This window comes from Manihot esculenta, chromosome 2, assembly GCF_001659605.2.
Source record: "Manihot esculenta cultivar AM560-2 chromosome 2, M.esculenta_v8, whole genome shotgun sequence".
Classification (NCBI taxonomy): Eukaryota; Viridiplantae; Streptophyta; class Magnoliopsida; order Malpighiales; family Euphorbiaceae; genus Manihot; species Manihot esculenta.
This window is the reverse complement of record NC_035162.2, coordinates 9,288,427-9,306,957: the sequence shown is the minus strand read 5'-3', so window position 1 is coordinate 9,306,957 and position 18,531 is coordinate 9,288,427. Positions and strand designations below refer to the sequence as shown.

Here is an 18,531-nt window from a genome sequence, read left to right as displayed (position 1 = left end):
TTTTTTTTGATGATGGGAAACTTTGGTAAAACCTAAGAAGTTGAAGTTGTGAAATAATTGAGCTTAGCTCTAGTTAATTTGGGGGTGAGATTTAAAAATAAATTTATAATTTTAGCATATTAGTGTGTACGCGAATACCTATTAATTAGATTTGAAATGTGAACAAATATTTTCCAATAATTATTAAAAAAAAAAAAAAGGAAAACAGCACAGAAGTGAGCTAAATGCTAATTCTTGCCTTTGACCTTAAAAAAATGTGAAAAGAAAAGGAAAAAAAAAAAAAGCTAAATGCAATAGCTTGCAATTTTACTTTTTGGGTTAATTCCTAGATGGGGATCGGGTGTACTTCACCCAATACGGTTGGACCAAACCCAGTTGCTGACCACCTGGACCTAGTCAATTCAAAAATAGGCATCAGGACAGGAGGATCAACTACATAGCTTCGCTTCAAAAATGTCTTTAGTTGATAGATAATTTTGTGTAATACACAAGAAATCACTTTTATTTTCTTTATAATGTTTCATTCCCTATCCCACAAGGAGAGCTTTTCCTTCAAGTATTCTTGCTTCTACCTAATCGCCTAAAACGACATGGCAGCAAAAACTATGCCTTTATAAGGTACGTTGGTCGTGCATTTGTTTGTGCACCAAATAAAAACAATAAAAAAGGATTTGCTTCTGCGGGAGAAAGAAAAATTACCAAAGGCAAGAGGAGGATGGAGATAACACAATGGATTCGGCTTCTAGTTCTGGTGGCCTGCCTGCAGCTTTTTCCTGCTCCGGTGAAGTGCATGGTTAGACACTACAAGTTCAATGTGAGTACAGTTCTTCTTCTTCTTCTTTGTTTCATAAAACCCAGCATGCAGCAAGGCATGCAATCGAGCTTCACCCACAAGTTACGATATAGGTGCAAAAAAGAGTTATAATAATAGCATTTCTTGTTTAAGTGATTAGCAAAATCCACTGATGCAAGAAAATTTCAATTATTAGCTGTCTTTCATGACAACTTAACTGGCCTATATATTCTCGATTTCTTGTCCATTTAATCATTTTTTTTTCCTTTTTTTTAAAAAAAATATATCTCTGGCTTTTTATTACTAATAATTTCTTTTTCTTCACTTGTTCATTTCTGGATGTTTATCACGAAAAGCTTTCAATTGAAATGACTAAGCAACACCCCTAAATTAAACTTGTACATCTTCCCTGCTTTGTTTCTTTCATGCAAGCTACCAAAATTACTGATGGAAAAAAAAATGGGATTTTTTTTATCTGAAAAATAAGGAATTCAAAAATATTTTAGTCAATGAAAATGAAGTCTATGCCTAAAATAAGTAGATATTAAAGTCTGTTGATTACAGTAACTTTTCTTCAACCTGTATGGTAATTTTTGACGTGGAAGTTTCAGACTTGAAGATTTTTTTTAAAAAAAGGACAACACAAACCATATTAATTTTTAGTTATTTTGATTTACTAGTCTTGCATATTACAATATCCGTTGTTCATATTAATTAATTATTTTTTATATTATATTTTTATTAATTTTATATATTATTAATATTGAATAATCAATTATATTAAATTTTTTATTATTATAATATAAAATTATATATGAGTAAAATTAAATAGAAATATTATAATGAATATGATTAGGTGGAGTCGTCTAATTATTGAGATTTTAATTAATTAAAGTTCCTTTTGTGGCCAATATATATATATTAATGCAGGTGGTGATGAAAAACACAAGCAGATTATGTTCAAGTAAGCCAATTGTTACTGTGAATGGGAAGTTCCCTGGACCCACTCTAGTTGCCAGAGAGGATGACACTGTGCTTGTGAAGGTGGTCAACCATGTCAAATACAATGTTAGCATCCATTGGTGGGTCCTCTCTCATGTAATTTATTATTATTACTATTCAGCATTCTTCTTCTTCGTGTTTAGCTACTAGCTAATACCAAATTAGAATTAATTTTTGGGATGATTAACATGAGAAAACATTGATTCTCAATTCTAGGCATGGGATTAGACAATTGAGAACTGGGTGGGCAGATGGTCCAGCATATATAACACAGTGCCCAATCCAGCCAGGACAGAACTTTGTGTACAATTTTACCATTACTGGTCAAAGGGGCACCCTGTGGTGGCATGCACATATCCTCTGGCTCAGAGCCACTGTCCATGGTGCCATCGTTATCTTGCCCAAGCGTGGAGTTCCCTATCCATTTCCCACACCTCATAAGGAAGAGATCATTATTCTAGGTGAAATAATTATTTACAACTATAAATTTAAGACTACAAGAAAATGCAATTCTTGGAAAACAAAATTATAACTATAAATTTAATGACTTTTTTTGGACTTGTAGGTGAATGGTGGAAATCAGACGTTGAAGCTGTGATCAATGAAGCTATGAAGTCTGGGTTGGCACCGAATGTTTCAGATGCTCACATCATCAATGGCCATCCAGGACCTGTCCCATCTTGCCCTTCACAAGGTTTTTTTTTTTTAAAAAAAAAAAAAATCCTACCTATAGTCTTACAACAAATAGTGCATATTGTAGAAATATTTTTTATTAGGATTTTGAAATTTCTTAATCCTGATTTTGCCTGAATTGTAGGAGGATTTACCTTACCAGTGCAATCTAGCAAAACTTACATGCTTCGGATCATCAACGCTGCACTTAATGAAGAGCTTTTCTTTAAGATTGCTGGCCACCAACTCACAGTTGTTGAAGTTGATGCTGCCTATGTGAAACCTTTCAAAACTGACACAATCCTTATAGCCCCAGGCCAAACCACTAACGTTCTTTTAACCGCAGATCGCAGCTCCGGCAAGTACCTAGTTGCAGCCTCCCCCTTCATGGATGCTCCCATTGCTGTAGACAACGTAACCGCCATTGCCACCTTACATTATTCAGGTACCCTTTCTAATGCAGCCACCACCCTCACAGTCCCACCACCTCAAAATGCCACCCCAATAGCAACAAACTTCAGTAATGCTCTACGTAGTCTGAACTCAAAAAAGTATCCTGCTAAAGTCCCATTGAAGATTGATCATTCTCTTTTCTTCACTGTTGGGCTTGGAGTGAACCCTTGCTCTACTTGTGTAAATGGTAGCCGAGTTGTGGCGGATATTAATAACGTAACCTTCGTTATGCCAAAAATTTCTCTACTTCAAGCCCATTTCTTCAATATTAGTGGAGTTTTCACTGAGGATTTCCCTGGCAACCCACCGATTCCATATAACTATACAGGGACACAACCAACCAACTTTCAAACCATGAATGGGACAAAGGTTTATAGACTTGCTTACAAGTCAACAGTGCAGCTAGTTTTACAAGATACTGGGATGATTGCCCCAGAAAACCACCCAGTCCATTTGCATGGCTTCAATTTCTTTCAAGTTGGGAGAGGAATAGGTAACTTCAATCCCAAGAAAGACCCAAAAAACTTCAATCTTGTTGATCCTGTGGAGAGGAACACTATTGGGGTTCCTTCTGGTGGATGGACAGCTATAAGATTCACAGCAGATAATCCAGGTAGACAGTTTCATTTACATTTTGGGATAATTAAATTTCCAGACTAGGATTTAGACCAATTAAAGATGGTATTGATCTACTTTTGTATTTGTAGGGGTGTGGTTCATGCACTGCCATTTGGAAGTTCATACAACATGGGGATTAAAGATGGCATTTGTTGTTGATAATGGAAAAGGCCCCAACGAATCTCTACTGCCTCCTCCTCCTGATCTACCCAAGTGTTAGAGAATTCAAGTGATAAGCACACAGATTTTCTTTTAATTCAGGGCAGTAGCGATGATGGAGTTCTCAAGAAGAGAATGATAATAAAGTGTGAAAAGTTACTGAGCGGTTTTAATGCTGAATATAATAAGCAAGAGTTCTTCGCACAAGCTCAAAAAACGAAGTTGTTGCATGCACCGGCCCGATTATAGAAATCAAATAAAACCCAGGATTTTCTGCTTCTTCTTCTTCTTCCTTGTTTTTGGCACTGCAGTTTGCTCTCCAAATGATATGTATATTTTAGGGGATTGATTTGATTTTATATACTGCTGATCTTGAAATTCCAAAGTCCCAAATCGAATTTCATTATTTGTTTGATGGATTCCTTTCTCCCAAAACACTGAATATATATATATATATATGACAAGAGCAACCATTTTCCATTCAGATTTTTCTCAAAATTTTTTAAGCAATATATGTTTCGAGAGATTAATTAATCTTATTATCTTTATCAGCAGTCCTGATTGAATATTTTTATTTTTATTTTTTTGAAATTGTAATGACATTATCAAGTTTTTATAATCTGTTTATTTATAACCCTCTTGAGAAGATATTTTTACTCCTCTTCTCGTTATATTGAGAAACTCAGTTAAATTAATTTTATTTATTTTGAATTTTAATAACATTAATAATTTCTTTTTAATTTAATTTTCATTGAAGTAACAACTCAATATTTTATATTCTGAAAATTATAATTTAAATATTTATCGGTAATTTTATAAATGTGGGATAGTTTAAAAAAAATTAAATATATATATTTGAAAAGTTAAAAAACAAAGGAAGAGAGCAATGGAGTAGTGAAAGGCAATCTACCTTTATGCTCCGTTTGGACAATTTTAAGGGAGGGGAAGGAAAATAAATGAGGGAAAATATTTTTATTTTATTCTCTTTATTTTCTATTTTGGTATTTGGATAAGCAGAGAAAAGAAAAATAATATTTATTTTTTATAAAAAATAATTTCATTTTTTTCAATACAAAATTTCTACTCTTTTATCATTTTCCTTTTAATTTGGAGAGAAAATAAGTTGAGAAAAATAAAAGTATTTTTTTCTTTTTATTTTTTTCTCTTTTCTCAAATAACGTAAAGTGAAAATCTCTCTTATTTTTCACTATTTATTTTTCTTTCCTTTTATTTTATTTATATTTAAATAAGAGTTAAAAATGATATAAACTAAGGACAGTTATAAGAAAAAAAAAATTTTTATGCAAGTTTCTTTCTGTGATCCTTTTGTAATTCGATACTCTCTTCTTTTTCTCTTCCTTAAACCTAATTTCTTCTTTTCTCTTTTTCATTAAAGACGATTTGCGTCAATTGACTATCGATAAAAAAAAGAAGATGTTGTTATCCCTATTAAGAGTTCTAGAGATATTCCGATCGTCATTTATGATTTCTGTATAATGGAAATATTTCTCATATACAATCTAATCAAATTTCAGAATATGTAGGCCTCTTTGGCAGATTTACAGCGGCAATCCTTGGACATTTATTGCATTGAAAGATTTGATTTCTAGTTACTAAGCCGGACATTTTATTTTTAATGGAAACAAAAACTCTTAGTTATCGTATAATATTTTTTCATAATTTTTTATATTTTAATGATTGCTTCTCAGTTAATAAACAAGAATTAGGATGAGACCTTTCGTTAATGTGGAAGAGTCATGGGTCTGTTTCTGTGGTTAGCTTTTCTTTAAATTTTCTTGATTCGGTTATTTCGGAAGGTAATGTATAATGGAGGTTTACTAGTTATTATGGATTTTTGAAATCACAACGACGACGTCAGTTTTGGAATCTTATTTGAGTTTTATTTCGTAGAAACTCTTTTCCGTAATTTTGTTCGAAAGATTTTAATAATTTATGCTCAAGAGATGAAAAAGAATGAGAAGTATCTTTGCCAAATTATTTTATGCAGGGATTTAGATAGATACTGTAACGCCCCGAAAATCGGACCGCTACCGGCGCTAGGATCCGGGTCGACTTAAGGCCGCCGGGACCCGTAGCAAGCCTGACATATAACCTGTAAACCTGTATAATCCCATACATGATCAACAACATGCATAAAAATTAAAACTTTTCTTCATACATACTCTCATCAACTAACTCAACCTGTGCATACTCTGATCATATACATAACATAGTCCCACTGTGGGATCTCATCAAGCCTTAAAGGCAAAGCAACCTGTGTTGAGTTAGTTTACATAAACATCATAACATAAGATCATGTATATACAAAAGGGATTAACAATATACTACGGTCAAGCACAACTCTATCCTCAATAACCTCATTACATAACATACTGAATATTTTTACATTTCATCATAATACAATTGTCATGTCCACAAACTAACTATTACATACATATGCCTTATCCTCTTCTTGCCTTCTCTATCTATCCCGTACCTGCAAACCTGGGGGTTAGGGGAGAGGGGTGAGCTAGATGCCCAGTGAGTAGAACTGTAAAAAGAATATTTAAAACATGCTATCATGAAATGCGTCACTGCACAAACAAATCACACCACGGATGGACTGATTCAAAAATCCCTCAACTCCATGCCCGGCCCTATTATGGGCACCACAGGACTTCGTATTGCCCGGCCCTATTATGGGCACCACAGGACTTCGTACTCGGAGTTATTGCCCGGCCCTATTATGGGCACCACAGGTCTTCGTATTGCCCGGCCCTATTATGGGCACCACAGGACTTCGTATATAGAAGGCTAATGAATCATCCTAATGTCCATCCACTATCATCTATCACAACAATACAATGCGGCATAGTCGTGAATTCTAATGCAAACAACCTATAATATGATCATGATGCATGAAGCATGATAAAAGCATTTCATTTGTTAATTTAAAAGGTTAAGCTTAGTTCCACTCACCTCTGGCTGACTCTGACAAACTCTGTAGCAGCTGGCTCACTGCTGGGGTCCTTGGTTCCTCGGGTCCGAACCTACACAGGTGGACTCCAATGAGGGACCAAACATACATAAACATAACTCTAATATATTCCCCAAAAACCCCCTAAAACATCCTGAAAATATCACATAGAGATATGCATGAAGTGGCTGAACAGGGCACTTTCGGCGGCACCTTCGGCGGCCGAAAGTCCTGGACAGAGACGGAACTCAGGTAGGTTCGGCGGCACCTTCGGCGGCCGAAAGTCCCAGACAGAGACGAAAGTCTCTTTTCGGGGGCAACTTCGGCAGCCGAAAGGCCTGCCTCCCCAGCCATGTTCGGCGGCCGAAAGTGCCTTCGGCTGCCGAACCTGGTTTCTGCCAAACGGGCAGAAACTTGGTTCACATGAACCTCCTGCCTCCCAAATCCACAAATCATGCATAAACTTCACTTAAAACATGCATACAAGATCCTAGGGGCCTCAAACAAGCATATACCCCAACTACAACACTTCAAGCATACTCAAAACATGCCACATTGTTCATAAATCACATAAAACCTAACATTTGCTTAAAAACTCATACAACCCTATACATGCCATTCTACCCCATAAAATCACTTAAAACTTACTTAAAACACATGAGGAGCTTAAGATCGGCTCTTACCTCTTGAAGATCGAGAGGGAGACGACCTAAACTTGGAGATCCATGAAAATGAGCTCCTGAGTTCCCAAAGCTCCAAAACTTGGTTTAACAGTTCAAAACCTTCAATGTGAGTTTAAAACTCAAGGAAAATGGAAGAGATTTGGAGGAAGAACACTAGATTTGCAAAGGGAAGGTCGGAAGCTTGCTGTGGCTGAAAATGGGAGAAAACCTCGCCCATTTCGGCTAAGGGTCCCTTTTATAGGTGGCTGGCCAGGCCACGTTCGGGGGCCGAATGTGCCTCCGCATCCATGCAAATGTTCGGCGGCCGAACTTGACTTTCGGCGGCCGAACCTGAACTTCCCTAACTCATGCTTTCGGGGGCCTAACGTGCCTCCAAAACGCATGCATGTTCGGCGGCCGAACTTGACTTTCGGCGGCCGAACCTGAGTTTTCCTCCAATGCTATTTTCATGCAAAAACTCATTTAGTTTCATACTTAAAACTATTAAAACATGAAAACATTTTTATAAAAACATGGTTTTTCCCTTCTAGAGATCTCCGACATCCGAGATTCCACCGGACGGTAGGAATTCCGATACCGGAGTCTAGCCGGGTATTACATTCTCCCCCCCTTAAGAACATTCGTCCCCGAATGTTCCTCAACTAGCACACATAGCATGGCGAAGAGCAGTGGGGGAGGCGACCTAATTCCCAGAGGAAGGAATTGGGCCAAATCCACTCGGGCTAGGGCGGGCCGTAATGGCTCCCCCGAGGGACAAATTCTGCCAGGAACCCGTGAGGGTGAATGGATGTTAAGAGCTGTTCACGACGCCAGTGGAAAGCCCGAGGTGGCAAAGAGGCCAGGCGAGGGATAGCCCTGGGCCGTGAGCGGTAACAGTGCCGGACCCAGAGGAAGGCCGGGCTGTTACAGATACTTAAGAAGTATTTTTTTCAAATTATGTTATACAGAGATTTGATTTTGAACGATTGTAAATTTTTGTTAGACTCTAGAATTGATATTTCTGTTAAATAGATTTATCGTAATATTACTCTAACTGTTCATACTTTGATTAAAAAATTTATCACATATAATTGTTTCTTTATTTAGAATAATATCACTATTTATTTAATAAAATTTTATTAATATAATCAGAAATTTTGATTTAAAAAGAATTAAAAAAAATTGACATCTGACTATTGATATACCCTAGTTCATATCAATTCTAGGCTTCTAACACAGAATCTTGGTAATAGATTAAAGCTACCTAAAAACTACTGAAAATATATAAATATAAATATAAAAATAGAAAGGAATTAATGGTTGAGTACTATATTACCCATATTGTGTTACTGAGTAAATTGGATAAAAAAAAATGGCAGAGAGAATAAAAGAGTGAAAAAAAGGTTGGTGAGCTTCAATGAGTTGGGATAAGTACACTACTTTTGTGTTGAATGAAATTTGTCGGTTACTGGAAATGAGAGTCAGTGGGTACCCAATTATAGCCCATTTCTAAAATAAAGCTTCGCCCTTTTGCACTTGTCCTGGGAGTTGGCCAGTTGGGCCTCTGTTTGTTTTTGTTTTTCCTAAAATCACCTTTTGTGTTGTCTCATTCGGGCAATCCATCAGGGGCAAATCCGGCACATTATTAATATATATTCATTTAAAGGTTCTGTTGTGACGATTACTGAGGAAGGCGGTTTACGGTGGAAGGGAATCTCCATCGGATTGTTCTCCCTTCCATTCCGTTTTCCCTTTAAAAAAAAAAAAAACTATTTTAAACAATTTTAAAATTATTATTTAATTGAAAAATCTCTCTTAGACCAATATTAATAAAACAGTATAAAGATAACAAAGCAGTTAATGTTGTTTGTATATGTAGTTAATTTAGAAAAAGAAAGTGGGTCGGGAGAGGAACGAGGACAAATCCAGTGGAGCAGTTGGTCACATCAGAAGTGGACCGCTTCCTCTTTGGTGGTATTGGTTGAGGTCGATATCAGGGAGCCTGGAACGTGCTATTAACGCACCACCGTGTTCCCATCCCCTTTGATTTGGCCGTGATCAACACTCGCTTGGATTGAGAATGAGAATAGTATTTATTCTCCTACTCAATTCCACTAACCAACATTAGTGAAAAAGGCAGGAGGGAGAGATGTGAAAGGTGGTGGTTGGCTTGGCTGGCTGATGCCCAGATATGGGAGGCTGCCCAATAAGAAGTGTTTTAACCGTGTGAGAGTTTCATTTGATTTTACTATTTGATGATCTGAACCGTTTTTTGGCGGCTTCCTATAACAGAGAGTAACAAGAAAAGAACCTGTGAGGAAGATGGTTGCGAGAATTTAAAAACAGTAGTACTATAAAATTTTTGTTACTTGTTTTCTAATAAATGTAAGAAATTATAAAGAATAGAGATAGGGACCGTGTAGTTTTTACATAGTTGCTCCAACTCTCCAATCACAGCCCAACACCTTCAATCTCTCTGTTGAAGATTTTAGCAAAAAGCTTAGATTCATTCCTTGGAGCTAGGTCCCTTTGCTTTTGAGCTTCTTAACTAGTGTTGTTGTCTCTCTCATTTCATCGCAGTGGTGCATATATATGTCCTTTTTCTCCCTCTTTTCTTCCTTGCTCAGAGCTGAAGTAATAAGGAAGAAAGCTGAGAGAGCTTTTCTCAGCTTTTTTTCGCTTCTCCAACTTCCTCGCAGAATCGCTTTAACCTGTTTTCCCACCTGGGTTTTCCATTTCCACCTAGTCTTCCCTTTCTTGAAGTTTTAGCTTCTCTCTTGTTTCGTTTCTCTTTATTTCCTACTCCTGCTTGGATACATCGAAGAGCTTGACGCTGCAAAGAAAAGCTTTACTCTTAGTTTTCACTTTGCACCAACAAGCTTTCCTCTTTTCAAATCTTTGGCTTCTTCTGTCCCGGTTCCTATGAAATTGTTTCTGATTTGCTTCCCATGGAGGTTTAACTGGGTACCGATCTCAGTAGGGGTTCTAGGGTTCCATCCTGGAATATTTTGATAGTATTTTTTTGGTATTATTGGTAATGGTTTTTACTAAATTTAATTTGTTGGATAGTTGGGTCTTTTTTAGATTCCTCAGGGGTATGACTGCACCACGAAAAAAGCTATTCTGATTCCTCTCTAATGCTTCCTGATTTAACACTGATATTTTTGCGGTGAAAACTCCACCTCTCTGCATTTTCTACCTGGGTTCTTTTTCCTTTTCCTTTTCCTCTTTCCCCAAATATAACACCTCTAGCTCAATTTTCCATCAAAGAATTGCCTATTTGTTCCAATTCTCTGGCATGCTATTATAGTTTTGCCTCGTAATTGGATGGAATGAAGTGGGAAATGGAAGTTCTTTCACCTGCGTCGTATCATTCAAGCACAAATTGGCTAATAGAAGAGAGCAAGAGCGCCAAATGGACTCCAGCGGAGAACAAGATTTTTGAGAATGCTCTTGCAGTCTACGATAAGGACACACCTGATAGATGGCATAGAGTTGCTGCTATGCTCCCTGGGAAAACTGTAGGCGATGTCATAAAGCAGTACAGGGAATTAGAAGTTGATGTTAGCAATATAGAGGCAGGGCTCATTCCAATTCCTGGATACAGAACCTCTCCCTTCACATTGGATTGGTCTAGCAGTAATAGCTATGATGGGTTCAAACAATCTTATGCTGGTGGGAAGAGACCTTCTTTTGGTCGGACTGCTGATCAGGAGAGAAAGAAAGGAGTTCCATGGACAGAGGAGGAGCACAAGTAAGTTTCTGTTCGCATAAATATATGTCGGTGCTCTTTGTTCTTAGACTATTATCATTTTTCCCCATGTCCAGTTGCACCAAGTTTCTGTTTAAATGTTTAAGTTTTTTCTTTCAAATCTTGTTTTCTCTTGATTAAGGATGGGGAATATGGTGGATAGCTGTTGTGCTTACTACTGGTTTTGTGTAGAGAGAATATGATCTTATTTTAGAATTTAATCTGGAAGAGAGCATAATTGCAGATTTGCAGTAAGATTCTTTTTATTATTTCTTCTGTTCATTTGGCCTGTGGACATGTTTTTGGCAGCTGACAGAACTTCGTTTTAAATTCTAATGGTTTTACATGTGCAAATTCCTTATAAAATTCTACATTTGCTAGCTATAATGTTAATAATCATATTGTCCATCAACCACAAGTCATAACAGTTCAATTTGCTGCAGGCTGTTCCTGATGGGCTTGAAGAAGTATGGCAAAGGAGACTGGAGAAACATATCCCGTAATTTTGTGGTAACAAGAACACCAACACAAGTGGCTAGTCATGCACAGAAGTATTTTATCAGGCAGCTGTCAGGAGGAAAAGATAAGAGAAGAGCTAGCATCCATGACATAACAACTGTCAACCTTAACGACATGAGAACTCATTCACCTGACTGTAAAAGACCACCTTCACCTGATCAATCTACTGTGCTTTCTCAGCAGTCCAATGCTGTTGCCATGCCCAGAACACATTTTCAATGGAATGAACACAATACTGGAGCAACCATGGCTTTCAATGCAACACATGGGAATGTGTTCATGCCTTCTCCTTATGGAATTAACCCATATGGGCTTAAAATGCAAGCTCACAATCTGCACAGAGGTGCTGTTCGTGAATCTTGCTTCGGACCACAAATAGCTTTTCAGATGCAATCTGCACAGCACTACCCTTATGGATGAGAGTACTGCAATGGTTTTGATTTCTTCAATGCCGCCTCTTTTTTTAGTTTCACTGGAATAGCTCTGTCTGCGCTCTTTTTTTCCATTTTAACCCTTTTCTTTTCTTTATCCTTTACTCTTTCTTTTCCCTTTTTTTCTGGGGTCTGTGTATATATATGTCATTAAGAATTCGAGTTTAGTCTATAGTTGGTACTTGAGCTTGGAGGACAAAGGATTTTTTTTCTGGCATTTGATTTTCTGAATTACGAAACTGAGAGGCTAGACCATCCTATCGATTTATAGAGTGTGAACGTGTTCAATGGACATTATTGTTGTAAATGATTCTGAAGTGAGACTAGGCTTCACAGTTGCCTGCCTGCCCCATGATCTGATATCTTAAGATGGTTCCTCCAAGATAAGATCAGAAGAATGCAAATGAGATTTGCATGCATCAATAAGATATACAACCTTATGGAATTCCAAGGCTGCACGAATAAGCATCTTCGGTTATAAATTAAAACCATATTTTTCTATGTGTTTTCTGTAGGTGTTGATGCATAATAAGATCATGAATTCTATTAGCATATTGTTAGTCATATATAATCTGTTAAATTTATCACCTAATCTTATTAATTTTCTGCTTCTATTTTCTTTTTTTTTCCTTCCATTTCAGCTGTACAGTCCATCCATTTCAGCATTAAGAAAACATATATCCTGAACTTGCTGCAAGAAGAAAACTAAGATTATGAATTGGTAGCAGTGGTTTTTGGAAGACCTATTGTGTGGTTCTGCAATATGCACCGGAGAAGTCCAAGCGTTTAGAACCAACTCATGCCCTTAATGTCCATTGCTATAAGATTTAAAGTTGAACAAGTAAGCTAAATGTTTAAATGATATTGGCCGATTACAAAGCAACTTTTAAGTTGGATTCCATGGTGATAATTGCCTGCTTTAGTATCTAAACCTTTTTAGACCATTTCACTAATCACATTGTCACACCCAAAATGGCCTAGTTGATGGTACTGACCTTCAAACCATAGTAGAGGCTGACTCTACAGTCCACTAAACCAAGCATCACATTCTTCAATTCTTTTTCCCTTTTTCTTTTGATTATTTGTTTGTATTTTAAGGTGTTTTGAAGTCTCCTAGAAATGAGAACATCCCTTTCAGGGTTATAAATTATTGATTAAATTAGCATAACATAGTACTTAGCAGGATTCAGACATGCTTACACATGTAATTAATTAATCAATTTGATTAGTGGGTTACCTTAACAATGCCTTGGTGGCAAGATTGTTGCACTTAGCTCAAGAATGTTTGAAGTCCATGAAAAAGCAACATTGTATTGTGATTCTCATTGTACGGCTCCAACAAACTCTGTTAATAATAAAGATTCACTATTATCTATATCAGAAGTTTCAATTATGAGCCCATATTAGGAGACACACCATCTTTGCTTTTCACTAGGTGAAAAAGAGTACTTATCTGCCATTTCTTAATCATTTCAGGTCTCTTTGTCTTAAAAAAAAAAAAAAAAAAAATCCTCCAATGGGCATAGAGATTCTCTTTTATTACAGAGAATTTTTATTGACCATAGGTATTTCTTCAGTCTTTCAGGAAAAAATGAAAAAGAAAAGCAAAAACTTCTTCCTCTTGATTAAGTGCTGCGTTGAACTAATGGTTTAGGTTCTAATAAGACAAATTAACCATAATGATTTACCAATTTACCGTCATAAAGATCAATGAAGCAGCTGATTTTGTTTCAGATCAAGTTTTTGTTTTGCTCTGAAGCCACTCAAAATTCTTCATCACCAATCAAGAATGATTCATCATCTTACATAAAACAAAGTAGCAATGATTATTAATAAGTTACTAATGACAGTAACACAATATATAATTAAAAGCAACCCATAACACTAAAACCAAAAATTTTTTTAAAATAAAGTCGGAGATGCCAAGTGGTACTAACTCTCATTTGGAAGACATAGAGCGTGTGAATATCACATAAGATGATGCAAAGTGAAGGTGCTAAAAATACAAATGTTAGCATCAAATCAAAGAAGAGGACAAATGGTAAAAAAAACAAAACTCAAAAAGTTAAGTTGTGTTGTTGCTTTCTGATTCACTGTTGTGTTGGCTGTATTGTTTAATTTCAGAGAAGAAACTTTCATAAAAAGTCCCCACTAACCACCCCCTATCATTGGCATATGCCATATTCATTCCCCCCAATTAAGCAAGGAGCACAGAACAGCATTTAAAAAAAAAAAAAAAGAAATAGGGGCTTTTCAGCAATAAGGTCATTTCAACTTTTCAACAAGCTTTCTTTTTTTTTTTTTTTTTTTTTTTTTCCTGCAGGTAAATGACAAAAGTAGCTACCATCTTTCTGCAACTTGTATACGGAAGTGTCTCGTTCACTTTCTGGTTATCCTGTTGCCTCCTTAGTTTCCTAACCTATTCTGATTCCTCTCTTAGAATCGTCGTCTCAGCAAAAATGCTATACTTTTATATTCAGTGAAGCATTATTTTGTAGTTACACGAAAAAAAAGAAAGAAAGAAAGAAAGAAAGTTTAGTGAGATTGCATGCTGAAGCACTTTCGGTAGGCTCCTCTGCTTCACTGGACCACTGATGCCTAGGAATAATTACTTATTTTCCACAGCAAAGAAAAAATGAGCAATTGGAACAGAAGATGAATCAATCAATCCCAAAATTATTCATACCCCTTCAATTTGGGGGCATATTTGGAGAAGAGAAAACGGTATAATAAAAGGGCGCATACCATGATCAATAATACTGGTTGGGAATCTGATGCTGCAATTGTTTGTCTTGTGAACTTGTTTATCTTTTCATTATTGACAGATGTAAGGGGTTGTGTAGTGACAGTATCCTATGCGTCTTTGCGCCCATCTCACATACACAATTGATCATTGCCAGCTTGACTAACTACCAACTTAAGTTGATTATCTCTTTTCAACTAACCATGAAACCAGTTGGACAACAAACCAATACTGGCCCTATATTAAGTTGACATGATCACCCCGAATGGACGTGTCATTGCTAAAATAATCACACATTTTTAGTGTATGAAAAAGAGATGAATGAATAAAGTATCCACAAAAATCAATACCCATTACATCTGATTAAAATTAAACTACTCCATTTGCTGCCATAGTTTATTGGACAAACTAGGACCTTCGCCTGTTGGGCCAAGGCCGGCCTTAACTTCAAATAGCTGATTGTAATTTTCTTTTTAGTTTTAATCTGTTAAGCAACATTTTACAATCTTAAATTTTGTTATAACTAATTTTAACTACATGATATAAATTACTGAATCTCAAACAAAATATTAAAAATTAAATCATATCATAATTTACAAATTTTATTATCATTAATTAAATATAAAACAGTAAATGAAATAATTCCATGGAAGTACAAGGCTATTTAATAATAACAATTTTAGAACCCTCTTCAAGTAAATGGAAAATTGGGCTCCAAAAAAAAGAAAACTGATTTATTACCCTAAGGAATTAATTGCAGTTATGCTAATTAAGGAACATTCAAAAGCAAGCAATATAACTATGACAATGGCAATGACTTTTCCTCTAAATTTTCTTCTGTTTCCTTCTTATAACACCTCTTCCACAGCCAATGTTTCTTCCATACTTTTTCATTCATTTCATCAATTGGGATTCCTTTTGTTTCAGGCAGCAAGAAAATGGCAAAGAGGCCCATCACAACTATCCAAGCAGCGAAGAAGAAGAAGATCCCAGATCGCATATGGCAAAGCATTGAGAGAAATGTTTGAGCTATCAGAAATGTACATAACATGTTCATGCTTACTGCAAAGAAAAACCCTGCACTTCGAGTCTCTAATGGGAAGATTTCACTGGGAATTAGCCATCCCAATGGACCCCATGACCATGCAAATCCTGACACGAATACACAGATCAAGATGAGCACAACCATGGCTGAATGCTTTGGCATTACGTTTGTTGCTTTCAAATGCTTTGCAAGAGTTGCTCCCATTACAGACTACAAAAAACAAATCCATAAATCAGAGTTCGTAATCTAATGTCAAACACTTGATCTTTGGCTGGTCTTATCTTCAAAGTCATGAGATTTTACCTGAGCAATAAGCATTTGAATAACAGCTTCTATGAGCAGCGTCCTTCTTCCAATTCTGTCAACTGTAAAAATTGCAATCAGTGTAGCTGCCACATTGATAGAATCAGTGACTACAGCTGATAATAGCGACGCGTCGCCTCCCAATCCCATAGTCTGAAACAGAACTGGAGCATAAAACATGACCACATTGATGCCTGTGAACTGCTGAAAGATTTGAAGAATTGTGCCACAGAAGAGTTGTGGCCAACTGGACCTTTTCGTTATGAGATTTCTGAAGGGACTTTTAACTTGTTTAGCTAGCTCAATGGCATTCAAAATTTCTAAATATTCTTTATCAACATTATCAACACCTCTAATCTTTCTTAGTACTTCTAAACCCTTTTCAATCTTTCCCCGCTCTATAAGGCTCGTGGGGGTCTCCGAGATGAGAATAGAGCCAAGCAAGAGGATTACAGCAGGGCCTGCAGCTCCACCTAGTGAAATTCTCCAACCATATGGATGTAAATTTGAAGTAAAATAGTTAATGATATTGGCTATCAGAATCCCTATTGTTATAAGCAACTGAAAACATATGTTAAGGCCTCCTCTGTACTTGGCAGGCGCAATTTCTGATATGAACAATGGCACTGCCTGCATTGATTCGCATTTTCTCATCAGAACTTGTACAGAAGGCAAAAAATGCTAAAAGAAACAAACGCTTATCAAGCAGTTTTGAATTGTATACCTGGTTTCCAAATCCAACTCCGGCACCTAGACAAAGCCTTCCAGCAATCAACATGCCAAGGTTCTGTGCGACAGCATTCAAGATGGCTCCAACAAGAAAGAAGATTGAGGCAACTTGGATGGTGGGTTTGCGGCCCCATAGCTTGCAGAAGAAAGAGGCTGCAAAGCTAGATAAAATGGCTGCAAGGTAGAGTGAAGAAGTAAAGAGCTGAAGATATTTGTTATCATATTTGCAGTAGTTGTCTTCTCTTGCTCTGTGCTTCTTGACATAAACAAGTGGAAAGAACTTCTCCAGGAAATCATCCATTGAAGTTACTCCACCTGGGAACATAAAAGAACACAGCAGTGAATAATTTATCAAACACTGATGCTCAATTGAGCATAACCAGGACAGAAAATGATTATATAGTACCAGAAATGCCAATATCATAGCCAAACATGAGACCCCCAAATGCTGCAATGATGCTGCAAACAAGGACCTGCGATGTTAGCTTGGCAGGGAAGTCTTTACCACTGCAGGATTCCACCATGATTCCAGGCATTGTTTCAGTTCTGTGATCAGTGAACTATCAAGTTAAACACTTAATTTAGTTCACTGTTTAATAAGCCTGATGAATTTTCAGCTCCTATTATATAATATAGTTATTGCCATTTGGCAAGATAAAAATCTCAAACTTTAAGATTTTCAACATCACTCTGATTTCCTAAAATCTCTCTTTGCTAGTTATCCCAACTTTTCTGGATATATCCACCTCGGCATTGACTGTTGAAAGTGTAAACTTATCTAATACATGATTAGTAGTTAAACAACACAATCAAAATCTAATATGAGTAATCGGAGGGAGCTTGAGAGGATATATATGATAGAAAATTCAAGAAAAAGATATAAATTTTAATATAGCTTTATGTTTCTGGACAGACTATAGATATCTAACTACTCGTTTATATTATTTTATATAATAATATAAAATTATTTTATAAAATAATATATTTTTTGTATGAATCTATCATGAGAGGAGTAAAATATTTTCTCCTTTATATTTAATTTTTAAACTTAAAACTATTAATTGATGGATAATAGATCATGATATTTTATTTTATTTTTTGAGATTCAAAATAATATAAAAAAAACTATTAATTAAATATGCAACCTATAATTATAGCCCGTGAAAGTAGATAGAAAGAGAATAATGAAAGAGATAGAGTTTTGAAATATTATAACTACTATTTTACTTTTTATTATACTCAATTATTTATATCTATTTATTTTTTGCATAACTTATTGAAATTGAATAAAATTTTAATTTTATTTTATGCCATTAATTCTTTAATTTTATTTTATATTTTATTGCAATTAATATTTTTTATAATAATTTTTATTCATTATATATATTTATTCTAGGGTAATTTACGATTTAGTCCCTGGGTATTGCCATTATTAACAAGTCAGTCCCTGTATTTTCAGAAACCTATTAAAACATCCTTATATTTTCTCTCCGTCAACGAAATAGTCCTTCTGTCTATTTTTGCCGTTAAAAATATAATAAAAGATTAAATTACCCCCAATTATTTTTCTTCCTTTTGCTTCTTCTTCTTCTGCTTCTTCTCCTTTTTCTTCTTCAGCTTCTGTTTTTTCTCCTTCTTCTGCTTCTTCTCCTTTTTCTTCTTTTGCTTCTTTTT

General features: G+C 35.9%; 3 protein-coding genes and 1 long non-coding RNA gene across 4 annotated transcripts; 2 read left to right on the top strand and 2 right to left on the bottom strand.

Annotated features, from left to right (window-relative positions):
* Positions 1–585: 585 nt before the first annotated feature.
* On the top strand, positions 586–4,116 carry LOC110608534 (laccase-4). Its single transcript, XM_021747781.2, has 6 exons — positions 586–814; positions 1,724–1,875; positions 2,012–2,256; positions 2,361–2,489; positions 2,613–3,533; positions 3,628–4,116. Exons 1-6 carry the CDS (start codon positions 716–718, stop codon positions 3,756–3,758), a joined length of 1,677 nt encoding a protein of 558 aa, XP_021603473.1. The 5' UTR covers positions 586–715; the 3' UTR covers positions 3,759–4,116.
* Positions 4,117–9,709: 5,593 nt separating this feature from the next.
* Positions 9,710–12,237, top strand: LOC110609421 (transcription factor DIVARICATA). Its single transcript, XM_021748982.2, has 2 exons — positions 9,710–11,090; positions 11,531–12,237. Exons 1-2 carry the CDS (start codon positions 10,669–10,671, stop codon positions 12,024–12,026), a joined length of 918 nt encoding a protein of 305 aa, XP_021604674.1. The 5' UTR covers positions 9,710–10,668; the 3' UTR covers positions 12,027–12,237.
* Positions 12,238–14,354: 2,117 nt separating this feature from the next.
* On the bottom strand, positions 14,355–15,045 carry LOC110602703. The gene is made up of 2 exons (XR_002486015.2): positions 14,783–15,045; positions 14,355–14,648 (listed from the first exon to the last, which is right to left on the bottom strand). It is a non-coding gene; the product is annotated as an uncharacterized LOC110602703 (long non-coding RNA).
* A 369-nt stretch (positions 15,046–15,414) lies between these two features.
* LOC110608598 (sugar transport protein 8) lies at positions 15,415–17,671 on the bottom strand. The gene is made up of 4 exons (XM_021747865.2): positions 17,264–17,671; positions 16,853–17,172; positions 16,129–16,758; positions 15,415–16,035 (listed from the first exon to the last, which is right to left on the bottom strand). The coding sequence occupies exons 1-4, from the start codon at positions 17,391–17,393 to the stop codon at positions 15,580–15,582; spliced, it is 1,536 nt and encodes a 511-aa protein (XP_021603557.1). The 5' UTR covers positions 17,394–17,671; the 3' UTR covers positions 15,415–15,579.
* Between the last annotated feature and the right edge of the window lie 860 nt (positions 17,672–18,531).